The 27,982-nt window shown below is 41.3% G+C and overlaps 1 protein-coding gene across 2 annotated transcripts in view; it reads right to left on the reverse strand.

Moving 5' to 3' along the window:
* Positions 1 to 27,982, reverse strand: part of MAP3K2 (mitogen-activated protein kinase kinase kinase 2) — a 105,436-nt gene that overhangs the window by 21,864 nt on the left and 55,590 nt on the right. For both annotated transcript variants that reach the window (XM_079781783.1, XM_079781784.1), the window contains 7 exons: positions 23,328 to 23,396; positions 19,686 to 19,804; positions 18,552 to 18,592; positions 16,810 to 16,909; positions 5,388 to 5,501; positions 4,926 to 5,013; positions 922 to 1,052 (listed from right to left, as the gene is read on the reverse strand). In XM_079781783.1, the coding sequence (XP_079637909.1) occupies positions 922 to 1,052; positions 4,926 to 5,013; positions 5,388 to 5,501; positions 16,810 to 16,909; positions 18,552 to 18,592; positions 19,686 to 19,804; positions 23,328 to 23,334 (600 nt within the window). In that variant the 5' untranslated portion in view covers positions 23,335 to 23,396. The remainder of the gene's footprint in view (positions 1 to 921; positions 1,053 to 4,925; positions 5,014 to 5,387; positions 5,502 to 16,809; positions 16,910 to 18,551; positions 18,593 to 19,685; positions 19,805 to 23,327; positions 23,397 to 27,982) is intronic.

The raw sequence follows: 27,982 nt of genomic DNA on the forward strand, positions 1-27,982 counted from the left end.
TGGTTCATAGGTTGATGCTCAGCTGAGCTACAGCAGCCTGGCAGCATTTAGAAACATTTAAAAATGTTTTAGAAAGTTGATAAACCTCATCTTCACAAAGTTAAATGTTTGTTGTTTTGACTATATGTTTCAAATATTAATTTAAAAATCTGAATATTAACCCCAGGATTACAAATACATGCAGTCATTTATTTATGGACTAGAGGCCCGGTGCATGAAATTCATGCACGGGGGTGTGTGTCCCTCAGCCTAGCCTGTACCTTTTCCAATCTGGGACCCCTCGAGGGATGTCCGACTGCCTGTTTAGGCCCAATCACGATAGGATTGGGCCTAAACGGGCAGTCGGACATCCCTCTCACAATCCAGGACTGCTGGCTCCCAACTGCTCACCTGCCTGCCTTCCTGATTGCCCCTAACCACTTCTGCCTGCCAGCCTGATCACCCCCTAACCACTCCCCTGCCAGCCTGATTGATGCCTAACTGCTCCCCTGCCAGCCTTTTTGCCCCTAACTGCCCTCCCCTGCAGGCTTGATAGCCCCCAACTGCCCTCCCTTGCAGGCCTGGTCCCTCCCAACTACCCTCCCCTGCTGGCCATCTTGTGTGTTGGAATGATGATCAATTTGCATATTACTCTTTTATTAGACAGGCTGGGCAATATAAAATAATCCACCTTACCCTAACTTCCTTTATGCACAAATGCACACAGGCACACATAAATTAGTGTAGGAAATTAGGCATTTTCCTACACTTTTTACTATTTTGTTCACTTAAGGAAGATATGGGATTGAAGAAGAGGTGTAATACACACACACACACACACACACACACACACACACACTCACACACACACACACACACACACACACTGACCTAGGCACATCCCTTTAATAAAATGAAAAACCACACCCAACTCCTGCTTACTTGGTCCATGCTCTCTGGAATGAACTCCCCTTCACTGTGGATGCTGGTGAAGGACCCGTTCCTGGCGACCTGATGTAATTCATCCGGAATGTATCCTGGGGGAGGGGAGCTTTGATCTCTACTAGTGGAACCTCAAAGAAGAAAATTATATGATTTTATAAAAATCAGCATGGAATCAATGTTTGTTTTAATGAAATATACATAGAACTTCTGGACTATATTACCAATAATATTAGCAACTGAAACCCAGTTTTTATTAAAGCTTATCAAAACTTTCATGTCTGTAAAACTTCAAATATTTTTATACCTTCCTAACTCCCACCTACTGTAATTATTGCCTCACGGTAACATTCATTCACACTTAGGTGGTGCCTTATTCTGGCTGCTGACACGCACTAGGGGCTGATAATACAAGGAAGCTCTCCAGATGAGTGCCACTGCTCTGAGCTCCCGGAGGCCACTGTGCCCGGTGCGACCTGTGTCATGCACGGAAGGCATCCCGATGTAGTGGAGAGAACATGGCTTCAGAGTCAGACCTAGTGTAAATCCCAGTTCTAGCTATTTGTCAGCTCTATGTCTTTGGGAAAGTGACCCAATCCCCAGAAACCTGTTTCCTCACCGGTAAACATGGGACTAAATCCCTTCTCTGCAAGAGTACTGTGACTATAAAATTATTCGTAATGAGCATATGCTGTGCACATCTGGCTCCACGATTTTCCTTCCATTCCCTCTTTTTAATCTTTTTTAAAAATATATATTTTATTGAATTTTTACAGAGAGGAAGGGAGAGGGATAGAGAGTTAGAAACATCGATGAGAGAGAAACATCGATCAGCTGCCTCCTGCACACCCCCTACTGGATATGTGTCCGCAACCAAGGTACATGCCCTTGACCGGAATTGAACCTGGGACCCTTCAGTCCGCAGGCCGACGCTCCATCCACTGAGCCAAACCGGTTAGGGCCCTCTCTTTAATCTGAAATGACTTTAAAGTGAGATGACTTCTCTCTTTAAAGTGAGATGACTTCTTAACCATGTAGCTTGTATTAGAGTGCTTTCAATTTGGAGTCCTGAATTTTATTATTGGATACTTAAAATTAGGCTGCTGTTTTTTGTGGCAAGCCATGTTCCTGAAATGTACATTTCATAATGTTGAAAATTGGAGAATCTAATATAGTTGGTCTAATTCATCACTTAATTTCTTATTAGACAATAATCCACTTTATTTTTACCTGGATGTACAGAAATAATGTCATGTTTATTAACACAGTTTCTCTCTGTTCCTAATTTTTTTAACTTAAACTTTAAAAAACATATGGGGAAGTTACATGAGCATTAAAAGCTCTGGTCAGATTTAAAAGAAAAGAAGTTGAACCTTATGTAAAGGGGTCATTGTGAATACACGCCAGTATCTGTTAGCGATGAGACCAGGAAGAGTATGAAATGAGTACCAGGAGATGTGCACAAAGAGATTCTTTTCCACACTGGACTCTGAAGTGAGTAGGGACTCAACTCTAAGCCAGAGGCTGACTCAGGCTTTGTCACAACTATGACCACATTGCCCGGATGTTTTTATGTCTTCCATATGCCCTTGATTATAGAAGAAGACCAATATACTCGTTACTAAAACGAGACAGGGAAGAAAAAAAGACTATAAAAGTGTCTTCATCTCCTTACTTAATAACCCATTTTTCTTAACTTTTGTTAGTAATGGGTATGCCAATGCACTCATGGTCAAAACCTCCGCACCAGTATAGAATCCCATCTCAAAGGAAGTTTTCCTCTTGCTAGCTTTTATGAAAATAATTAAAGGGAATAATTGTTAGTAAATAAGGAAAGAAGATAATGATCGTATCTATCAAAGCCATTCCAAGTTTAAAGAAGTAGCAAATGGAAGACCAGTAATTTTTTAATTTGCAATTTACAATTTCTTATCTAGCAGTGACATCAAACAAGAATGTTTATAACAAGAATAAGAGTGAGCCATTCAGTATAATTGTAATTAAAAATGAATTGAAAATGTCAATTTAACTAATACATTTAGCTTGTTCTGTCTAATTCGACTAAAATAAATCGGCAATGTTTGCCCTGGCTGGACCAGCTCAGGTGGTTGGAACTTAGTCCTGTGCATCAGAAGGTGGCAGGTTCAATCCCGGTCAGGGCACAGGCCCAGGCTCTGGGTTTGATCCCCGGTCAGGGCGCGTATGGGAGGCAATCGACCAATGCTTCTCCACATCGATATTTCTCTCTCTCCCCCTAAAACCAATTAAAAAATAATTATAAATAAAAATAAATTGAGAATATTTTACTTTAAAATGATAGGTACTAAAATGTGACAAGGGAAGAAAGAAATGTATAATTACTAGTAGCCATGCTTCCTAGTTTGAAAAGCAAAATGTACTTTAAAGGTGCTCTCTCAATTTATTGCTACAACAATCCCATAATTTAAAGTGGACAAAGTTACAGAGCTCAATCAGAGAGATGGAACTGAAATTCAGGTAACCCTAATGTTCTTTCAACAGACTTTTAAATTATATAAAAATATAGTCAAATGAAGACAAACAATTTTTGTTTTACTTGTATATTTTCTTTGTTGCTCACATTTTCAGCATTTCTGAACAGTAGAATTTATGTAAGGACCAAATTCAGAAGGACCAAACAGAAGATAAATAACCGATATTTTTTGGTGATTCACATGCTAATTTAATCTTTTCTCTCGTAATTAACAAATCTCTTCTGTTACCAGTCTTAGATTCCCAATCACATCTCTTATTTTGTCATACTTCCTGCTTCCTCCCTATCCATCTGTTTGCCTCTTCTACTTCTTCCCTTTAAACCCTTCGCTCAAATATGTTTTCGTTCTATCTTTAATGACCATAATCACTGCTAAACACATTTACACCGGTGGTTTCTGAGCAATGTAATGCTCCTGCAATATAAAAACGTGGCTTATCAGTGTTCCATACAAAGAGAAGACTGGGGAGCTCCGAGCACCTCTGCCCAACCCATGCCCCTCTAACAGGCCTCCTGGAAAACACGGCACACAGCATCCATTTCTCTTTGCACCATAGCTTAATTGTAACAGTATATCATTACTGAGAAATAAAAACTGAATACTAATCCTATATAACAAAGAGCTAATATGCTAATTAGACAGAACAGCAGAAGGACCCTCCGGACGGAGCTGGGGCTGTGAGGGCCAAGCCCCTTGCACGAATTTCATGCATTGGGCCTCCAGTAAAGTAATAATGAAGCATAATCTGGAAACTCTTTATTTTGATAACATTCTTGACATTAACTAAAACACAGAGAAAGGCTTATGAACATAGTCCATCCATTAATTTTAGTTTTTAATCCTCACACAAGGTCATGCTTTTAGAGAAGAAGGAAGGGAGGGAGGGAGACAGAGAAGGAGGGGAGGGGAGGAGAGGGGAGGGGAGGGGAGGGGAGGGGAGGGGAGGGGAGGGGAGGGGAGGGGAGGGGAGGGGAGGGGAGGGGAGAGGAGAGGAGAGATCAATGTGAGAGAGAAACATTGATCAGCTGCCTCCGCATGCTGCCCGACTGGAGATCAAACCTGAAACCCAGGAATGTGCCCTGACGGGGAATTGAATGGCAACCTTTCAGTGCAGGGACGATCCTCAACCAAGCGAGCCCCTCTGGACAGGCCATCTATTAATTTTAATATATTAAAATACTTCTTTTAATTTTTTCCCTCCAGTTCATTTGTATAGTTAAAATTTCTATGAGTAATTTGAATTTGTTCAACATTAAAATACCCTGGGGGTGTATAAAGAAAGAGAATGTGTAAATTGGAGATTGCTAATCCTGTAATACTTGACATAATTTTTCAAGAAATATCAGATACTAGAACATAGTTAACTTAGATAAATTATAGAGAGTTAGAGATAGCCTGCTATTTATCAGGGTTATGTTTAGGATATATAAAAGGTTAGAGAAAAAAACTGAGAAATCACCCTTTTCACGATTCAGATACTAGCTCTCTTACCTATTACAGAAAGCCGTTTTTTCCTCTCTGCTTCAAATACTGTGTTATCCAAATCATCTAGTGATGGCGATGGTTCTAAATTAGTAGCCTACAGAGGAAAAAGGATGATTAATGCGATTCTTCTCCTTTAAGGTTTTAAACAAAATCCTCTCCCCTACTATAAACATCCTAGATATTCTATATTGTTTGTGAGTGTTATCAAAACTACTCTTTAAAATTTTAACATTACTTCTTCCCAAGTTCTCAGTTTCTGCTAGTTTCATATGTACAATATATTACACTTGTAATATTGGCTATAGAGTTTTGAGGAGTAAGGATATTAAACGATAGCAGTTACAATGTGTAAGTTTTCATTTAATCATATTGAAAATATATTAATAATTATAGACTGTAACTATGTTTCATATATTAATTTTCACAGGCACAAACCCTATAGTCCTTACTGACAATCCTGATTCATACCTGTGTACTTCCATTTACTACAAGTAATATCTTGAGGCTCTTCATATGAACACTGCGATCCAGCAGCTCCACAGCTTTGTCCAAGTCATCTTGAGTAGTTAATGGGATCACCAGCTACACAAAAAGGAACGTCAGGAATCATGCAGCCATCAGGTCCTTCCAGGACCATCTCATTCCTATGGGATTATAACTTAGAGCCCTCAGAATACCTGCCTCTTTGATTTGTCAATATAATGGAATTACGAAAGAATATATGTATCCAGACTGCTTTGCTCTTCCGATCCTACCACCACTAAAATCACAGAATAAATATAAACACCTTTTTTGCTTCATGAATCATTAAATTATTCCAGAAACACATTTAAAATTAATTATCTAGGATATTTCCATAATATTGCTAAACTTAAGTTATAGTACCTTCACTCCAAAACAGCATTAAAGAGTACACACAAAACTATCCTATCCTATATAATAAAACCCTAATATGCAAATCAACCGAACGGTGGGGCAACTGGCCGCTATGGCATGCACTGCCCCCCAAGAAGGAAGTGACTGGTGGCGGCGATCGGGGGGCGGGGCTGGCCAGCGAGCGCCCTGCCGGTTGCCTCCCACAGAGGAAGGGGACCGGCGGCAGTGATCGGGGAGTGGGGCCGGCCAGTGGGGGGCCTCCCTAATCGCCCTGCCTGCAGGTCGCCACACAGATTGGCCCTGATTGCTGGCCAGGTGTAGGGACCATACCCTATATATTGGGAACAGTCTCTTAGATTTAAAAATTAAAACCTGGCAAGGCTACTGTAACACTGAAAAAACAGGATGATGCAGCGATGACATGCATGGACTCTGGCTTACACATTTTGTGGTCAGCCCTGATTCTGACACTTATAACTGTGTGGCAAAGCCAATTACTTAACTTCTCTCTGCTTCAGTTTTTCCACCCATAAGATGGGGAAATGGTACTACTGCCTCAAAAGGATCATGTTATGTACTACTTTATATAATCAGGGCAAAAAAATGTAACTGCCCATACAACAGCAAGATGCCTTTCACCTGTATGAAAAGTATGGTTGCTCTAACCAGTTTGGCTCAGTGGATAGAGCGTCGGCCTGCAGACTGATTTTTGATTCCGGTCAAGGGCATGTACTTTGGTTGCGGGCACATACCCAGTAGGGAGTGTGCAGGAGGCAGCTGATCGATGTTTCTCTCTCATCGATGTTTCTAACTCTCTATCCCTCTCCCTTCCTATCTATAAAAAAAATTAATAAAAAATATATATTAAAAAAAAGTATGGTCACTGGTGCATGCAGCGTCCCGGATTGTGAGAGAGATGTCCAACTGCCAGTTTAGGCCCAACATCCCCCGAGAGATCCCAGATTGCGAGAGGATGCAGGCCGGGCTGAGGGACACCTCCTCTGTGCACGAATCTCATGCACCAGGCCTCTAGTCTACACTAATAAAAGAGAAACATGCAAATTGACCATCCGTCTGCTACGCCCACCAGCCAATCAGGAGCGAGTATGCAAATTAACCCAACAAAGATAGTGGCGGCCATGGAGCTGGAGCGAGCAGAAGACTGGGGTTGCCCCTGGCGATGGAGGAAGCCAAGCTTCCCACCCGCCCTTGCTGCCTCTCAAGGAGGGGCTGGAGAAAAAAAAAAAGGAGGGGCTGGGAGCCTGGGTCGCCGGGGAGCATGGCTAGCCTGAAAACGGCCCTCAGGCCCTTACCCAGGCTGGCCACACCCCCACTGAGTAAGAGTCCTCGCTGGGGGCGTGGCCAGCCTGCAAACAGCCATTAGCCCCTCGCCCAGGCCGCCCCACACCCCAAGGGAAGCCCTAACCTGATCCGGGACACCATTCAGGGCAAATTAGCCAGCCACTACCCATCCATCAGGCATCTATCTATACTAATAAAAGGGTAATATGCTAATTAGACTGGGAGACCTTCCGGACGTTCTTCTGGACAAAGCCATGGTGGCACAGCTGAGGTAAAGGCAGTTAGAGGCCAACAGAGGAGGGCAGTTGTGGGTGATCAGGCCAGGATGGGACGGCAGTTGTGGGTGATCAGGAAAATGGGGGGGGGGGGCGCGCGTTGGGGGTGATCAGGCCGGCGCGAGGGGGCAGTTAGGAGTGAGCAGATCAGCAGGGGAGCCAGTTGGGGGCGAGCAGGCCGACAGTGGGGGTCAGTTGGGGGAGATCAGGACAGCAGGGGGGGGGCAGTTGGGGTAAGCAGGCCAGCAGGGGGACAGTTGGGGGTGAGCAGGCCAGTGGAGAGGGAAGATGGGGGTGAGCAGGCCAGCAGGGGGGCAGCTGGGGGAGAGCAGGCCAGCAGGGAAGGCAGTTGGGGGCAAGCACACTGGCACGGGGGGTAGTTGGGGGTGATCAGGCTGGCAGGGGGGCATTTGGGGGTGAGCAGGCCAGCGGCGGGGGGCAGTTGAGGGCAAGCAGGCCAGCAGGCAGAGTGGTTAGGGGCAATCAGGCAGGCAGGAAGGTGAGTGGTTAGGAGCCAGCAGTCCCAGATTGCGAGAGGTATGTCCAACTGCCGGTTTAGGCCCAATCCCTGTAAAATGGCAGTAGGACATCCTTTGAGGAGTCCCAGATTGGAGAGGGTGCAGGCCGGGCTGAGGGACACCCCCCTTCCGTGAACGAATTTCGTGCATCATGCCACTAGTCCTATATAATAAAGAGCTAATATACAAATTAGACCAAACAGCCAAACGACCTTCCAGACAAAGCCGACCTGCAAGGGACTGCGAGGGCCAGCCAAGGCTGTGAGGGCTGAAGCCCTTGCACGAATTTTGTGCATCGGGCCTCTAGTATAAAATAAAAGGTACTGTTATGTTTCACTGATGAAACTTTAAGTTGTTTTTTTAATAGGAATGATGAATTTGCATTCTCACTGGCTGTGCTTAGCTATATCCCAACACAAAGAGTATCTGTGACAGCTGCAATGGAGGGGCTCATCTCCCTAACCCTGGTGACTTGACCACTACACTCTAAACAAATATAAGCTAAATAGCAAATCCTGAATGTGGAAATCTGCTTTCAAGTCTGGTCTCCTACTGGATCAGACATTATACAAGACTAAAGCACCTGGGGGATATATGAGAACAAGCATGATACAATTAAACAAAATCAAAATACCTTTTTCTTTTTAAAACACATTGCAAACTTAGCATAAGATGACTCTTTCAATAACCTTCAAAGTATATCCCATTTCATTAAAAGAACAGAATAAAAACTGTGAACATATCCCACACTTAGCCTGCTCTAACTAACACTGTAAATAAGCCACTCAAATGTAAAGGCCTAGTTAGTTTGGAGTCCTAGCCTATATAATAAAAACCTAATATGCAAATCAACCAAATGGTGGAACAACCGGTCACTATGACATGCACTGACCACCAGGGGACAGACGCTCAATGCAGGAGCTGGCCCCAGCCCGCAGGCCCCAGGCCAGCCAAGGCAGGTGCCAGTGGGAGCTCGCCCCCATTTGCCCCACAGAGGGAGGTGACTGGTGGCGACAGGGCGATCGCGGGGTGGGGCCGGCCAGCAAGCAGGTTGGCGCCACCCCCTGATCTCCCTGCTGGTTGCCTCTAAGGCAGGTGCCAGCAGGGGTCCCCCGATCGCCCCGCCAGTCGCCCCACAGATCGACCCTGATCGTTGGCCAGGCCTAGGGACCCTACCCATGTACGAATGTCGTGCACTGGGCCTCTAGTACAGTGTAAATTCCTTGAAGACAAGGATGCTGCTCCGCACTCACCCCCCAAACACACACACTGCCAGTTAACATGGAGCACACAGAAGAGAGCGAACACTTGCTAAATGTTGTTTAATAAGTATCATAGAGTGAAAGCTTCACCTACACCCAAACCCACTAGCTGATATGGTGTGCATTCCTTCTCTACTGATTTATGAAAAAAATTCCTTGTTTTAAGAAAGACTGACAGAAACCAAGATGGCGGCATAGGTAAATACCTGAACTGCTGCCTCGCACAACAATTTCAAAACTACAACTAAAAGACAAAATGGACGTCATCCAGAACCACAGGAAGGCTGGCTGAGTGGAAATTCTACAACTAGAAGGAAAGAGAAAAGCACACTGAGACTCAGAGGAGCTGCAGAATGCAGAGGTGCGGAAGGCAGAGGTGCGGAGGCGCGTGCGCGCGGAGAGGGCTGGCAACTGAGTACGCGGCTGGCTTTTTCAATCTGGAGGGAGAAAAAAAGCTCCCGACTGCTCTGAACTCCAGTTCCGGGTGAGACTCTGGGGACCCAGACTCATACGGGGAGAAACTGGACTGTCTGGCTGCGGGTGAAACTCGAGGGAGGCTTTCTCTCAGAGGTGCCTGCAGCAATTACCGCAGGACACGGAGACCCAGGGGCATCTTAGGGCAGGGCTGATGGGAAGCCATTGTGGTTTGCTCCGCCCTGAGATCCCGCCCCATGAAGCCATTGCTGCTTGCTCCGCCCTGAGATTCCAACCCATCCAAGCTGAGCACAGAGGCTTTTGCATATGAATGGCCTGGTCCTTTGAATTCTAAACTTACCTAACAAACTGCAGCTGAGTCAGTGAGACCCAGAACATCCAAAAGAAGGCCCAAGGCCCCGCAGCAGCTTGCATTGCTTCACAGCTGGGCCTCATCTGTGCACCTCCAAAACCCAAACAAAGAAGAGGAATCTGCAGATCTTTCCATAGCTCCTGCTGGGTGGCCTCAGGCAGAGGCTAAATTAGCACCTCCTTGGAGATCCAAGAGCCAGTGTACCCAGGGGTCAGAGTGGGACCATCCAGATTACAACTCCTCAGATTCATAAGGGACACACTCAGGGGGCAGACTCAGTGAGCACCAAAGCCCCACTAAAGCAAGTCTTGTCTCATAAGGGTGTCTCCAGCACAGAAGTTCTCCCAGCATAGACATAGCTGATCCTCACAGCCAATTGGCCTGGAGGTCAATTCCTCCCAGTGATACCAACAACAATCAAGGCTTAACTACAACAAGACTGTGCACACAGCCCACAAAGGGGTGCACCAAGAGTGTCCACCTCAGGTAACTGGGGAGGCTGAGCCACTGGTCCCTATAGGACACCTAGCACACAAAGCCACTCTATCAACTCAGAGAAGCAGCCAAAATGCAGAGACAAAGAAACATGTCACAAATGAAAGAAATGGAGGAAAGTAAATGACTGGATATAGAGTTCAAAACCACGGTTATAAGGTTTTTCAAGAATTTTCTAGAAAAGGCCGATAAATTTAGTGAGATCCTTGAGGATATGAAAAAGGACCAACTAGAAATTAAGCATACACTGACTAAAATAAAGAATAATATACAGAGATCCAACAGCAGACTAGAGGAATGCAAGAATCAAGTCAAAGATTTGAAATACAAAGAAGCAAAAAACACCCAACTGGAAAAGCAAAAAGAATCCAAAAATATGAAGATAGTGTAAGGAGCCTCTGGGACAACTTCAAGTGTACAAATATCTGAATTATGGGGGTGCCAGAAGAAGAGAGAGAGCAAGATACTGAAAACCTATTTGAAGAAATAATGACAGAAAACTTGCCCTACCTGGTGAAAGAAATAGACTTACAAGTCCAGGAAGCGCAGAGAACCACAAACAAAGGGAATCCAAAGAGGGCCACACCAAGACACATCATAATTAAAATGATAAGAGCAAAAGACAAAGAGAGAATCTTACAAGCAGCAAGAGAAAAGCAGTTAGTTACCTACAAGGGAGCACCCATATGATTGTCAGCTGATTCCTCAACAGAAATTATGCAGGCCAGATGGGAGTGGCAAGAAATATTCAAAGTGATGAATAGCAAGAACCTACAACCAAGTTACTCTACCCAGCAAAGCTATCATTCAGAATTGAAGGTCAGATAAAGAGCTTCACAGATAAGAAAAAACTAAAGGAGTTCATCACTGCGAAACCAGTATTATATGAAATGCTGAAAGGTATTCTTTAAGAAGAGGAATAAGAAGAAAAAGGTAAAGATAAAAATTATGAACAACAAATACATATCTATCAACAAGTGAATCTAAAAATAAAGTAAATAAAAAATCTGATGAACAGAATAAACTGGTGAATATAATAGAATCAGGGGCATAGAAAGGGAGTGGACTGACAATTCTCGGGGGGAAAGGGGTGTGGGGGGTGCGGGAAGAGACTGGACAAAAATCGTACACCTATGGATGAGGACAGTGGTGGTGGGGGTTAAGGGCAGAGGTTGCGGTGGGAACCGGGTGGAGGGGAGCTATGTGGGAAAAAAAGAGGAACAATTGTAATAATCTGAACAATAAAGATTAAACAAAACAAAACAAAACACACACACACACACACACACACACACACACACACACACACACAAAAGAAAGAAAGGCTACCAGACACAAATACACAGGTCCTGATGTGCAGGAACGTAACTCTGTTTATTTCAATTAGCCTGTGGTAAAATTGGTTCCATTATAAGTTGTTTTGCTTAAAGTCACAGAACCTGTCCATACTATTAACCTTTTGCACTCGGATGTCGAGTGTGACTCGACACGGTTAGCATCGGTAGCAGCTCTTTTTATACTCTTTGAATGTATCAATAATTTGAAATATAAAAAAATCCAAATAAATAAATTTGTATGAAAAGAAACTCCAGTTTTTTATTCTACTGCCGCGCTTTGTAAAATCTGGGGTATTTAAAAAATTAAATCCTGAGTAGAATAAAGGAATCGAGAAAAAAGCAAGCAAGTCCAAAGGGTTAAGTGAGGCCTCACCGGACTAATAAGAAAGAATTCACCCGGCCAGTGTGGCTAAGTGGTTGAGCATCGACCTATGAACCAGGAGGTCATGGTTCCATTCCCATTCAGGGCTCATGCCTGGCTTGCAGGCTCCATTCCCAGTGGGGGACTGTGCAGGAGGCAGCCAATCAATGATTCTCTCTCATCATTGATGTTTCTATCTCTCTCTCTCTCCCTCTCCCTTCCTCTCTGAAGTCAATAAAAATATTTTTAAAAAAGAAAAGAAAGAATTCCATCATACAATCTGTTTCTGTTAACTTACTCAGTGCTTGAAATTATATTCCCAATTTCTTTGAGTAGTTAATTTTATACATTACAACTTATCAACTAGCCAGACCCTTTGTTTCTCTATGAGAATTTTTTTCTAATAATAAAAAAAATTAACTGTTTGGTATTATAGAACAAGCCTAATCTCCTTAAATTATTTTCATTATCTATCAATTATGAACCATATTGGTATATCTTGTTCCTATCTTTAATATTCTTTTTTATTATATCTTAAGCACTAGAAAACATTTTAATGAAATGAAGATTGTTTTGCCAATTTTTCATTTGAGGGGAAAACCTGAATATTTACTTTTACTATACATTTAATTATAATTGGAATTATTTACTTCTCCACAATATTGTTGCTTTGAGGGAAAACGCTGGTTTAAATTACAGTATCAAAATATTACGGAGAGTGATTTTGCTCTTCTTCGTTTGCAAACATGAGATGTGGACATTCTGGAGCGGGTGCCTGGAGCAGAGCCTGGACTGCTGCCTGTAGTTCTGATGGGTTCCTTGTATGTTCTAAGGCCACCTGTTACAAATTTTACAAGTCCCTGCTTGTCTAAATTATATTAAATAAATCACCCAACATTTTCCTGCTTCATAAATTCAATTTAGGCTAATTTATGAAATCTATTTCCTTCTTGCTTATTATTGATAAACCAGTTGTGTGCTAATATTAAGCCCTTCTGGAAAGGAAACTAAAAATTGAGTTTAAAAACCCACTAAACAGAAACTAAATTTGAAAGGAGTAAATTATTTTCCTGACTTTACATAGTGAAACATGAAAACAGGCCATAAAAAGGTTTTCCAAATGGAAATGATCTTAAAAATCCATTTACTTTCTTTTTCCCCCCCTCTGTTAATCCTCACCTAAGGATATATTTTTATTGAATTTCAGAGAGAGAGGAAATGGGGAGAGAGAAACCTAGATGTGAGAGAGAAACACTGATCTGTTGCTTCCTGTATGTGTCCTGATCAGGGATCAAACCGGCAATTGAACCCCCAACTTTTTGGTGTACAGGACAGGACGACACTCCAACCAACTGAGCCAACCAGCCAGGGCAGAATATCCACTTACTTTATTTCAATGCACACCCCACATTTACCCGCCACGGTAAAGCACACAGACAGAGTCACCTGACACATTTGACATAAACAGGAGCCCAACTAACAAATCCAATCATTGGCTTAAAGTTACTGGTTGTTTTGATTCTGGCAAGCTAGAAGTTTATAGAATAACTAGTAGCCCTGTGCACAAATATGTGCACCAGTAGCTCGCTGCCACCCTCCAGTAGCTCTCTGCCTGCTGCCCCGCCCTCCTGTAGCTTTCCCCGCCCTCCCTCATAGCTTGCTGCCCTGCCCCGTCCTGCAGCTCTCCGCCGCCCACTTGTAGCTCGCTGCCCCACCCGCCTGATGATCCATGATCCGGTCGTTACACATCAAGGCGTAACGACTATTTGCATATTACATCTCTATTATATAGAACTAGAGGCCCAGTGCATGATTAAATCATGCACGTGTAGGGTCCCCTACACGCTTTCGCTTTCGATCACGGGAGCTGGATGCCTGTCCGCTGGTGCACCAGGCCTTTCGGAAGCCTCCGGCTCAGCGGAGGCTTCTGAAAGGCCTGGTGCCGGAGCAGACAGGCACCCAGCTCCCCCCCTTGATGGTCCGCGGCGGGACGTGAGCTCGCTGCCCCAAAGGCTGTCGACGCGAGCTCAGCGTCCTGCTGGCCCAATCGGCTACCCCGGCCACCCCGAGTCCCGCCCCCTGTGCCTCCCGCTGGCCCAATTGTGGGCGTAGCAGAGTGATGGTAATTTACATATTACCATTTTATTAGGTAGGATGGCCCTTTTGGAAAAAATATTATATTACACTAGAAAAAATATTTATAGACCTGGAATAACAACAGTATAAATGAGTTTTTGCTTATCCACAGGCCAAGAAAACTAACATTCCTTGTAAGTTCTTTCCTAGTGCACCCATGTCCAAGGAGGGGCACTGAGTTTGTCATGATGTAACTTATAACATGGCTAATTCACAGAATCACAGGTTCTCACAGAATCTGAGCTGCAAGAAAATTTTAAACAACATAATCTCATCCTAATGCCTCCTCTACCACATCCCACCCAGAGATATTGGCGGAACCATTCCCAAAAATCCTTCAAAAGTATGGGGGGAGGGGGGGAGATACCTGTCAATGGGGAAGTTTTTCAATTTTTAGAACATGGAAGAGGGTTCCTAAAACAACAGATCAATTAGCTTGATGTCAGTCCTCAAGAAAACCCTACAAAAATGTATATATAAACAAATTTGGAGAACTCAGAAAAAAAAAAACACAGTAATTCTAGGAACAAGAACAGGTACAGTATGAAAAAGTAATGCCAACTAACATCATTTTTCTTGATAGACCTATTTGCCTGGTAGATCAAGACAATACTGTAGTTTTAATGTACTTGATATCTGAAAATTTTCTATGAAAGAATTCTAGAACAAACAAAAACAAAGATGCATCTGGGTTCCCCTAGAATCATACCATGAGATAAAGATTCAAGTTAGGTAAGACTGTTTTGCTTTAAATCAATTCATTCATATTTTCAAATGTTTTTATTTGCAGAATGTTTCACATGTTTTCTAAAATTAATTTTTACTAAGCTTCCTGTAGGAACCCTGTCTAGAGTACACCAGATGTTCAAGGCCACTCTGAGCGTGGGAATCCTAATCAGGGTGTTCAAAGCTAACTTACTATAAGCAGGTGCAAAAGCAAGGGCGCAGAAAGCTATACACTGTGCAGGCATACCTGTCTGTAGCCCAAATACTGAGGTCACTATTTGGCATGAAGCCTCTTTTGTTTGAGCTTAAGCTGTATATAAGTTGCTTCTGACCAGCCCATACGGGGCTCATTATAGGGAAGATGTATTACTGATCAGCGGTGTGTGGCTGCTTGGTCAGGCTACTTTGTTAGCAGTGGCTCCCGTGTTTGCTACTATATTAGCAAGGGCTACTGGGTCTTCAATAAAGTCTCTCTTATATGCCTATGACTGCTCATATCTTCTCCGTCTGATACCTGGCATCCAAGGAGGTCCAGTCCCTGGCATAGGGACTCGGACACAACACTTCCCCTGTCACTCCATTCCCACTAGGACTTCTGTCCCTGGAGCGCAGAAGTCTTTTCCAGGTTAGGGCCTCCCACTGCTCACAAGCTGCTTTCTCTACAAAGAATGTTCTTTCTCTCAAAGTCTTTGCAGGGTTGTCTTTTCCTACCTCAATTTTCAGTAATTAAACATTAGCACCTCAGTCAGTTCTTCCTTAGTACTATCTAAATAGAATACCTACTGCCCTTGCCTTTATTCTTTATCACAATATTTTATGCATTTCCTTCAAAGAACTTAATATATTTAAACAGTTCATTTATTAACTAACTGCTTCTACTACTATCCTATCTAATAAAGACAGAGTATGCAAATTGACCGTAACTTTGCAACGAAGATGGTGGCACCCACAGCCAATAAGGAGGGAATATGTAAATTGATGCAACTAGGAGAGAGGTGGAAGGCAGCTCTGGGCCGGAGTGAAGGCGGTGCCAGCAGCCAAGGGAAGGAAGGCCTATTCTTGCACGAATCTTTGTGTATTGGGCCTCTAGTAAGTCTATAAATTCCATAAGGGGCTGTAATTCCTAACTCATAGCATTATGCCTAGCAAATTCAACAGGTATTTTCTCAGTGGGTAAACAAACAAACAAACAAAAGTACAAATTAACCAGTTAACTACATTGTCCCTGAAAATTTTAAGGTCTTGAGATCTTGAGATCTCTTCATAGGATCTGAAAGAAACCTCAGAGATCATCAAATCTAATCCAGATTTTACAGAAGTTTCAAAAGGGGTTCCCCCAGAACACAGAGCTCCTCAGGGCCACAACAAGCCCTTAAGATCATGTACCAACTCCCAAATATAAACATGATCTAATCATGTCTTAACCACCATGAAAATAATCCTGTAAGTTTTAACTAAACTCACTACCAAAGCTCTACTGTCTCTTTAGTAAGTATAGAGTATGAGAAAAGATAATTTATCAATAAAGCACACAGAGTAAAAATAAAATATAAATAAACAGCAAATGTTTAAATAACACATATATATTTCCTCCTTTAGTAGATTCTCAATTATCTTCACATTAGTACCTTTTAATATTTTGACAATGGAAAAATCCATTTTAATTAAATTTACAAATTTGTGCTCTATCATTCCTCTAACATACCATATCTGCATCAATCCCTGAATAAAAACACAACAGTCCTAAAACAGTCTCTGAAATGAATACACTACTTTCCAAAACAAGAACGACTTGAAGTTAAACTTCCCATTTACCTCGTTATTGGTGTAATGGAGCTCCATGGACTGTCCAAAGGCAGTTCTAGCTTTCGACCTCAGATGCTCCAGTCTAACTGGTCTGGGGAATTGAAGGATTCTGTGTGAACGAAATTTTAAAACATTTCATTTTCTTAGGAATAGCTGGCATGACTCAACAGTTATCTTTTGGGTAAATTAAAATTAAGTAAAGATATAAACACCCACTGTACCTGAGCACCACAATGGCTTGTTTTTGATCAAGTGCACTAATTCTCAACACAAAGTCCACAAATGCTGAGTCTGTTCTATTTGAATACAAATTATAAAAAGGGAATCCTTACAAAGCTGTGCAGTTTGTAATTTGCACTGAAACTGTTATATGAGTATTAAAGGGAAATGTAAAATTTTTGCTGAAGAAAATAATTAACTATGTCATATTCATACCATGAAATGGACTAAAACTTTTAAAAAGAATAAAGTCATTCTTTGGGGGTTCAAATTTTGATTTCCCGTACCCTTATCAACTCAACGTTTAAATATAAATATTTTTAAAGAATTAAAAAAAATTAATTATAGTATTTCTTCCTATGTTGCAACGGATTGGCCTGTGCTGCTCCCGGGAACATGCACCTAAGCCTGGAACTACTCTACTAGCCTGGAAACTCTGTAAAGGAGGGACCACCTGCTCCACTGACTGTCACCTCAGGGCCTGGCAGATAAGAAACACTCAATAAATAGTACTCCATGAATGAAAAAAACAAACTGAAATGTCCATGAAAGAACTGTAAATAGAAAAAGTAGAATGGACTAGACTTACATAGTATATCTAGCATACCGCATTTTTAAAAACCATGTATCTGTGTAAAACATTTTACATCTCAGGTTGTATGATTTCTGAGCCTTTTTAAAGTCCTTAAAATGGATAGATCTTTCATTATATTAATGAGACACGAATAACAAACATGGAATCTGATATTCTCCAACTCCAAATAGTCTTGTTAATAATTCTGTTGTTAACCATCACCACCCACCTCTACTACTGTATGGAGATACAGACCCAGAAGAAGACTAGACTTCCCTCTCCTAGATAATTCACAGCCACCATTCCAACTCATTTCCCTCAATGTTACTCATTAAGTACATGTTGTATGTTGAGAATAATCAAAATTGTGAATGTTGCCCAGTCAGTGTGGCTCAGTGGTTGAGTGTCAACCTATGAACCAAGAAGTCACGGTTCGATTCCCAGTCAGGGCACATGATCGGGTTGTGGGCTTGATCCCCAGTGTGAGGCATGCAGGAGGCAGGTGATCATTGGTACTCTCTCATCATTGATGTTTCTCTCTCTCTCTCTCTCTCTCTTTCTCTCTGAAATCAATAAAAAATATATATATTTTAAAAATTGTGAATGTTAAGTCCACATACATAATTCTGTAGAGTATAATATGTATGATAAGGAGATAATATGATTACGATAAGTAAAAATAAAAGAAAATGGCAATATTCAAAGGCTGCATTACGTAATGATCTTATTTACTTCCGAATATTGCAAAGTAAAAACATTTATCTTTGTAATGTTTAGCCTGAATTTTGACAGTTTCTATCTTAAGTTTAAATACATGCTACACGTTACCAAGGACTATTCCATTCTCAATCTGTAAGCCAAGAGCCTTCATTAAAATATAGAAAGAACCTCTAATGGCTTTAACTAGAACACGCATTTAATTAAATTGATAATCTGAAAGGTAATGTTCCTTCCTTACCTTTTTTCTCCTCTATGTTCAAATTTGACTCGGACATCATTCTGTAATGAAATGATAAATCATTTCAGAAATTAAATAAAATTTCTTTTTTTTTTCTTAGTCACGTATTTAAAACAGAGCAGAGGGGCCCTAGCCGGCTTGGCTCAGTGGATAGAGTGTCGGCCTGCAGACTAAAGGGCCCCAGGTTCGATTCTGGTCAAGGGCATGTGCCTCATTTGCAGGCTCAATCCCCAGGAGGGGCCGTGCAGGAGGCAGTCCATCGATGATGTTCCTCTCTCATAAATGTTTCTCTCTCTCTATCCCACTCCCTTCCTCTACTCTCCAAAAATCAATAATAATAATAATAATAAATCACAGAGCTGACGGGGAAGGTTTCATTTCAGTATCAACTCCAATAAATTGATAGGGTCTGCCAAAGAGCCAGATTGAGAATTATGTTGCTGAATTTGGGGTCAAGAGGGAAGATCAACAGGATCTGTTAATGATGGCATCATGGGCATGAGACATTTGCTAATCCTGTTAGAGGGAAATTTAGCATACTGTATTTCTACTTTTTAGGGCAACATCCCAAACAAATTTTATCTATAAGAATCAAAATGGCCCTGGCTGGTGTTGCTAAATGGGTAGAGCCTTGGCCCCAGCACTGAAGGTTTCAGATTCGATTCCTGGTCAAGGGCACATAGCTGGGTTGTGGGTTCGATCCCCACCCCCTGGTCAGGGCACATGCGAAAGGCAACCGGGGATGTGTCTCTCTCACATCGATCTCTCTCTCTCCCTCCCTCCTCCCTCCCTCCTTTACTCTCTGAAAAGCAATGAAAAAAATATCCTCTGTTGAGGATTAACCAAGAATCGAAATGATCCTCATTTGTAAAAATATACAGAATAGATGACTTTAAATAAAAAAAATTGTTAAGTGCTTTAAGAATGAATTAAACAACTTCAGAGAACAGTTACCAGATTAAATGTAATTCTACCATTTTTAAACACACACTCATAAAAAATGTTTAACAAAATATTTGATTCAAAAGTATAAAATTTAAGTACTTTAAACAAAACCTCTATAAGATCAAGATATTCAAGAAAAATAATTCATAAAACAATATAAATTTATTAAAATATTATTGAAACAAATACCTGTTTTTTTGGTGATAAAGATTTTGTTTTTCTGGTTTCTTGTAAGGATAATGCTGGTCGACTGGCCTTATGAAGAACAGCCAAATCTTGCATGATTGAGTTCAAAGCTTGCTGATCATCTAGGTATTTTTAAAATAATACACTCAGACTTGTAATTTCAATATGTATTTACTATTGACATCAAACACAACATTTATAATAAAATTTAATGCAAAAATCTAGAACATTTTCAATGCCTATGCTTGTTATTTTGGTGAAATAAAATTTTTATTTAAAAACTGAAGGCCAGTAATGTTAAAATTGCACTGGACACAAGCAATAGCATCGTACTGGGTGTCCACACAGGAGACTTTTCCAGGCAAAATAAAGTCATTCTGCTTCTTCCAATGATGTACCATCCTAGAATATAGGTCGGAACAGCCCTGTTATGACAAGTTCTTTTCTATGACACCTAAACAAAACAGTACATCTAAAATCTTACATAATAAAAAGGTAATATTTAAATTACCATCACTCCGCTACGCCCACGATTGGGCCAGCGGGAGACACAGGGGGCGGGACTCGGGGTGGCTGGGGTGGTGATTGGGCCGGCAGGATGCTGAGCTCGGGTTGCCAGCGGCTGGCGACGCGAGCTCAGCGACGGGCCTCGGGGGCAGCGAGCCCAGCCAGCGTTTTGGAGGTTTGGAGGCGGGGGGTGGGGTGGGGGGTGGGTGGGGGGGTGGGGGGGGGCGCGGGGAGGGCAGGCGGCGCGGCTCCCCGGGGAGGAGTCTGGCGGCAGTTGGGCCGCAGGAGCACGTGGTGGCGGCCCCAGCCTTCCTGGGCGGGAGGCAAAGGCAAGACCCCGGCCTGGGCTCTGGCGCAGGAGGACCACGCCCCGGCCCCGCCTCGCCCTAGGGGCCCAGGGACTTCGGAGCTGCCGACCAGCGGACAGACAGCTTACACGTGCATGATTAAATCATGCACTGGGCTTCTAGTATTAAATAAAACAAGTGTGTGTGGGAGGATAACTTTCTATAAATACCATCTTTACTTAGCATTTATGTTCAAAGTACAGAATTCCTTTTAGAGTTTTTCTCTTTCATCAGACTTCAAGTCAGAAACAACAAAAGCTTTGCCTACTGATTTTATGAAGTGTTTTCTTGAACTTCTCCATAAGGTTCAATAAGACAAAGATCTTTAATGATCTCAGCCAGGAACAATTCAAAAGGTAACAATACAAGAAAATCCATTCCCAAGGGAAAAAACACTAAACCCATAAAACTGAGTAAAAGAATCATGAACCATAAATTTTTAATTTTTTCCAGACAGAAAAGATTTATTCATATGACTATGAGCATGAGCCTCCTAGTAATGCCAATTATATACTCTCTGGAAAACTTCAGGGACAACGTAATTGATTTTCACTAGTAAATCAATTCCACTAATAATAAACAATTGGTTTAAAAAAAAAAAAAAGGAACTGAGAGACTTTACAGCTTACATTTTAAAATGTAATCATTTTGACCCAGCCAGTGTGGCTCAGTGGCTGAGTGTTGACCTGTGAACCAGGAGGTCACAGTTGGAGTCCCAGTCAGGGCACATGCCTGGGTTTCGGGCTCAGTCCCTATTAGGGAGTGTGCAAGAGGCAGCCAATCTATGATTCTTTCTCATAATTGATGTTTCTATCTCTCCCTCCCTCTCCCTTTCTCTCTGGAATCAACACAAATACATTTTTAAAAAAGTAACAATTTTGGTGAGTAATAATTTATGTTCCAAAATAGTAATAATTAAAACATGCTTTATCTTGTAATGAAAATCATTTAAATGGATGTGGCAATTCAATGGCCTCATCGTCTTTCAAACACACAAATACCTGACTTCTCTAGTGTATTAATTTTTATAACACTCAACATATTCTGTTTTGTAGTGAAAATATTTGCAAATTAAAGTGAAAATTAATGGCTCCAAGGGTTTTATTAATAAATTCCAGGTTTACAGAAAATTTTATAAGTAATCTTCGTAAAATAAAATCTCATCAAAATGTTAGCTTAGCCCAAGAGTAACTGAGTCCATGGGCATGTTATAATCAGAACATGCGTACTGTCCATGGGTCCAAGCCAGACTATGTCATTTATTGATAAAAATAAATCTTTCCTTAGAAAAAAATTAGCTGAGAATGATCTCAACTGAAAAAAAATTATATGACATAACCTTCTTGAGAAAGGTAAGATCCGAAATTCTGTACTGGGTAAGGGGAATTCTAATACTTAAACATATTTATGTTTTAATTACTTTCTTCATTAGAAAAAACTTAAACACTTGAATTTAGGTATTTTTACATGTTTCATGTCATAATCCTACATAATAAAATGGTAATATGTAAATTACCATCACTCCGCTACGCCCATGATTGGGCCAGCAGGAGGCGCAGGGGGCGGGACTCAGGGTGGCCGGGGTAGCTGATTGGGCCAGCAGGATGCTGAGCTCGCGGCGCCAGTGGCGCCGCGAGCTCAGCGTCTGTGTCATGGCTGCGCCGGAGGCTTTCGGAAGGCCTGGTGCACCGGCGGACAGCCAGCCCGCTGGTGCACCAGGTGCATGATTAAATCATGCACTGGGCCTCTAGTACCAAAATAAACAAGTGGCTTAAATCTCTTACCACATTTAGATAGACTAATTTCCTTGTTTTGTTTTTTTAAAAAGTACCGTTTTCTATCATACATGTACAAAAATAAATATAAGTAACTTCTTAGAGAGATGACATACTAATAAAGAGTAACTTAATTGAGTTCCTGCTTTTTCTCGCTTGAAGAAGAATCACCTGGTAGATACTAGTAAATACCCAATAGGCAATCTACTTTGAGGAAGCTGACAAGATGTAAGCTAACAAATCCACAAAAGATCAAGCAAAGTGTGAGCAGAAATACACCACGAGAACTTTTCTAACAATTCTTAGACTGTTTTTCTCAAGAACTTCTGTGGTGGTCATAGGTACTAGACCGATAAGACAGGCTGTAAATGTCATAAAGATCATGAGTTGATCAACAGGCAATAAGGATGCCCAGAGGGCCCACGGTCTGACCGACAGTTACACAGACAAAGCAGTGGGTTCTGACACATGCTGAAAGGACATTTAGTTGAGCACAAAACCAGAATATATTTGGGAAATCATTTCAAGTAAAATATTTTATTAGGCATGTTTAATTAGATACCTTATATGCTTATTCATTATACTTAAAATAATTATAGGAGAATATCCTCAATAAAAATTTCAAATATCTGTGAATCATGCTTTAAAATATTCATGTTTTTCTATGACTTCTTTGGTATATGTTCTTAATCAATGGCTGTTCTTTGTTTTGTTGTTTTATATAGTACAGTATTATTTGAGAAGGTAGAAATCAATTTGGTTAACACACAGCCCAGATTGCAAGTATGAGCAACCAAAATGAAAAGTAATAGGAGTTCAGTAAAAGGATATTCAATTTAAAGCTGACAAAACTGAAGAATTTGGACCACATGATGGCACTGCACTCATGGTTACAAAGAAAAACCTCCATGTTGTTTTCCATAGTGGCTACAAGTTTATCATGCGTGCAGAAAAAAAATTTTCTCCCCTATTTTAGCATTCAATTGTAGACAAAAAAACTTTTAGTTTGAACTTACCCATCATGGCAACCAGCTCAACAATCTGAAAAATTAGGGAAACGGCTCTCCCATCAGTATTCTTTATTGCTTTAGGAGGTAAAAACAAACATTAATAATAAGAAACAGAAGAGGCAGACATGCATACACAAAAATACCAGTATAAAAACCACTAATGAGAAACATACAATATTAATACTTTATACATTTTGCTGAGAACAAGGTCCTTTATTTTTCCCAGACACTCAATTATTGAGAATGAACAAAAATATCATTATTATTTTAAATTAAGTTTAACTCAGTGTTTTTCAGGCTCTTGGCTTTTTAAGCTAAAAACAAAACCCAGAATTTTTGAGAGTCAAAAATTTTCTTAAAGAGATAATCTAATAAACTCAAATTCCTACAGGGCAATGGCAGGTATGAAGATGAGTAAAAAGGGTCATGCTTAGAGACGAAAGAGAACCAAAAGCGAGGACATCAACACACACAGTAAAGACCTACAAAATTCTCTCTTGCATAAAAGAAAACACTGTCAGGATAAACTTTTTCAGAACTCTGAAATTAACCAAAGGCTTGCAGCAATCTAGAAGGCATTTAAGTATCTCAATAAAAAGAGAGAGACCCCGCTCGCTGGGTAGCTCAGTATGCTGGAGCATCGTTCCGATGCACCAAGGTTGAGGGTTTGGTCCCTGGTCAGGACACATACAAGAAACAACCAGTGAATACATAAATAAGTGGAACAACAAATCAAGGTCTCTCGCTCTCTCTTTCTGAGAGCACGAGCGTGCAAGAGACCGCCTTGTGGTGTTCTGACCCTCCCTATTCCTATCGCCCTGCCCTCTACTCCCAGCGCCAAAATAGCAATGTAAACCAACAGCCTGCAGGCAGCCCTTAAGCCACAGGAGAGGACAGAATGGGTTGGAATGCTTTCAAAGTCCATTCTCCCACAATTGTCATTGTTTGACCCCTCTAGTGGTTGGATGGTGAGCACCACTTGAAAGGCTGTCTTTATTTAACCTGACTCAGAGCTCTTCCAATGCAAAAGCTTAGGGTGTTTGTTAAAACCAATTAGGTAATTATTGCATTATTTTAACTGTCTGAGGAAGAGGAAAACAGTTGTGGGCAAACCAATAGATAAGAAAAAAAAGTTCTTTAAAAGAAAAGCCGAGGAACAAATGGTCAATTTTAGAAAGCTCTGAGAAGCTCCAACAGGTTCCTGAGAGTCTAGAAGTCACACCAATGCCCAAAGCTGCTGCACACTGAAGAGAGGCCTCCGACCAAAGTGGAGTTGTAGAGAATGCTGAAGGCCAGCTTCAATGCACACAACAGAGAACTTCTCAAAAAGGCTGTCAACTTATTGGTTCCAGGCATCTAAGGAACTAACTGAGCAGTCTTCAGTCACCACACACAACAAAGAATATGGACTTTAAAAAATTAGTTCTTGCCCAGCGGTGTGGCTCAGTGTTTGAGTGTCAACATATGAACCAGGAGGTCATGGTTCACTTCCCAGTCTGGGCACAGGCACAGGTTGTGCGCTCGATCTCCAGTAGGGGGTGTGCAGGAGGCAACCGATCAATAATTCTCTCTCATCTTTGATGTTTCTATCCTTTCTCTTCCTTTCCCTTCCTCTCTGAAATCAATACAAATATTTTTGTAAAAATTAGTTCTTAAAAGTCACTAAATGAATAAATAAGAATAAGCAAACAAACAAAAAAACTGAGAGGAAAAAGAATCTGATTTCCAGAGGTGGCACACTACAATATTTTAAATAATCAGTGTTCAAGAAAAAGTCATAAGACATATAAGGACAGCATGGCTCCGTATACAGAAAAAAAAGAAATCAACAGAAAATGACCCTTTGGAAACCTAAGTTAGAGTCAGACTAATAAAACAAAGACATTAAATCAACTGTTTTAAACATGTTCAAAGAACTAAGGAAGCCATGTCTAAGGAGCTAAGGCTGTCTGAGATTGATTTCTCATCAAACAGACTATCAACAAAGAAACAAAAATTATACAAGAGGAACCAGACAGAAATTTTGGAGTTGGAAAGTACAATAACTGAAAACCATCAAGCATGCCAACAAATGCATAACAGGAATCCCAGAGAAGAGAAAAAGAAGGGGGAAGAAATAATATTTTAAGAAATAATAGCCAAAACCCCCAAATTTGATGAAAAACAATGTGTATATCCCAAAAACTCAACAAACTCCAAGTAGGAAAAAAATCAAAGTGATTCACATCTAGAAATGTCATAATCAAACTGTTGAAAGACAAAGAATCGTAAGAGCAGCAACAGAGAAGAAACTCAGCATGTACAAGAGATACTCAACTGATTTCTCACTGGTAACCTAGGAGACCAGAAAGCAAGAGAATGACATTTGAAGTGCTAAAGAAAAAGACTGTGAAACAAGAATTCTATATACAGCAAAACCATCCTGCAAAACTGAAGCCAATATTAAGACATTCCAAGATAAACAAGCACAGAGAATTCATTACAACCAGACTTGCCTTACAAGAAATATAAAAGAAGTCCTTCAGGCTGTAATGAAGGACACTAGGCAGCAGATCCAATCCACAGGCAAAAAGAACACCAGTAAGGATAATTATATAAATAAAGATAAAAGGCAAAATCAGCATACCTTTGTTTCTAACTCTTCATTTCTCCGGACTGTGGTAAGTACAAAACTGACCCACCCCAAAGATTTCCAAGCACTAATTCCTAGAATCTCTGCATATAATCACTTTACATGACAAAAGGGACTTTAAAAATATGATAAAATAAGAAAGTTTAAATGGGAAGATTATCCTGGATTATTGGTTGGACTCCACACAGCCATAGTGGTCCTTGTAATGACAGAACATCAGGGAAGGGAAGTGTCAGAGAGATGCTGCACCAGAAAGGCGTGACTAGTCACTGTTAGCTTTGCACATGGAAGGGGCGGGGCGGGGGCGGGGGGGGGGTAATTCCATGGAGTGGATGAATGCAGGAAGCTTCTAGAAAGTGGAAAAGGCAAGAAAATGGGTTCTCCTCCTGAACCTTCAGAAGGAACACAGCAATGCTGACACTTTGATTGTAGCCCAGAGAAACTAATTTCAGATTTCTTACTTCCAAAACTATAAGATAATAAACTTAAGTTGTTTTAAGCTACCACATTTGTGGGATTCTGTTATAGCAGTATGTAGGAACTATTCAAGACCACCCCAGTTTCCTACCATCAACAAATCAACAAAGGACAAGTGCTGGCTCGGATGTGGAGGAAAGGGAACCCTGTGCACTGCCGGTGGGAATGCAGACTGGTGCAGCCACTGTGGAGAACAGTATGGAGTTTCCTCAAAAAATTAAATATGGAACTGCTAGTGATCCCACTTCTAGGACTATATCCTAAGAAACCCAAAGCACCAACCAGAAAGAATGTATGCACCCCTATGTTCATAGCAGCACAATTTACAATAGCTAAGATCTGGAAACAGTCCAAGTGCCCATCAGTAGATGAGTGAATAAAAAAGCTGTGGTACATTTACACCACGGAATACTATGCAGCAGTAAAAAAGAAGGATCTCTTACCCTATGAGACAGCATGGAGGGACCTGGAGAGTATCATGCTAAGCAGAATAAACCAGTCAGAGAAAGACAAGTATCACATGATCTCACTCATATGTGGAATCTAAGTAACAAAATAAACTGATGAAGAAAGTGGATCCAGAGACATAGAAGCATGGAACAGAGTGCGGAATCTCAGAGAGAAGGTGGGGGGAGGGTGGTTGGGTGGGGGACAATCAAGCAAAGACCTTGTATGCATATATGTATAACCCATGGACACAGATAGTGGAGCGGTGAGGGCCTGGGGTGGTTTGGAGGGGGTCGATGGGGGAAAAAAGGGGGCATATGTAAAACTTTCAACAATAAAGATTTTTTTTAAAAGGCCACCCCAGTTTCAATAAATTGCTGGAGGGACTCATAGGATTCAACAATGTTAGGGGCTGATCATACAGACACATGATCTACCAAGCACATACCAAAATTTCAGATTCCCAGAATAAAAGCAGGTGTTCAGCATAAACTATATTGTTTGTAAGTAACTTAGGCATAGTACGCCATTCTTATTAGTTAGGCAGGTGGGAACCCTTCTGAAATTCAAGTTCTCAGATGTCAGCCATGGGTTGACATAGCAGTTCTTTCTAACAACAAGCAGTGAGGACTGCTATGTAACTCCTTCCTACACTAGCAGCAACAGGAAACTAACACACACACGAATTTAAAGAAACGGCATAAAGCAATCATCGTAAGTGTGCTTTTGGATATCAATATATAAAGATATAATTTGTACAACAGCAACATAAAGAAAAGGGAAAAGATGAAGTTTTATTAAAGAAATATGTTTGGATCCCACTGCAATTAAGTTGATATTAACTCAAACTATGCTGTTTTAATTGAGATGTTAATTTTAATTCCAAGGTTCAATCATTAAAAAATAGTAAAAGAAACAAGATAATTAAAATAGCATACTAAAAATATCTAACCCAGCTGGCATGGCTCAGTGGTTGGGCATTGACCAGGAGATCATGGTTCAATTCTAGGTCGGAGCACGATTCCAATCAGGGCACATGCTGGGTTGTGGGCTCGAACCCCAGTAGGGGACGTGCAGGAGGCAGCCGATCAATGATTCTCTCTTA

Source organism: Cnephaeus nilssonii (genome assembly GCF_951640355.1).
Source record: "Cnephaeus nilssonii genome assembly, chromosome: 10".
NCBI lineage: Eukaryota > Metazoa > Chordata > Mammalia > Chiroptera > Vespertilionidae > Cnephaeus > Cnephaeus nilssonii.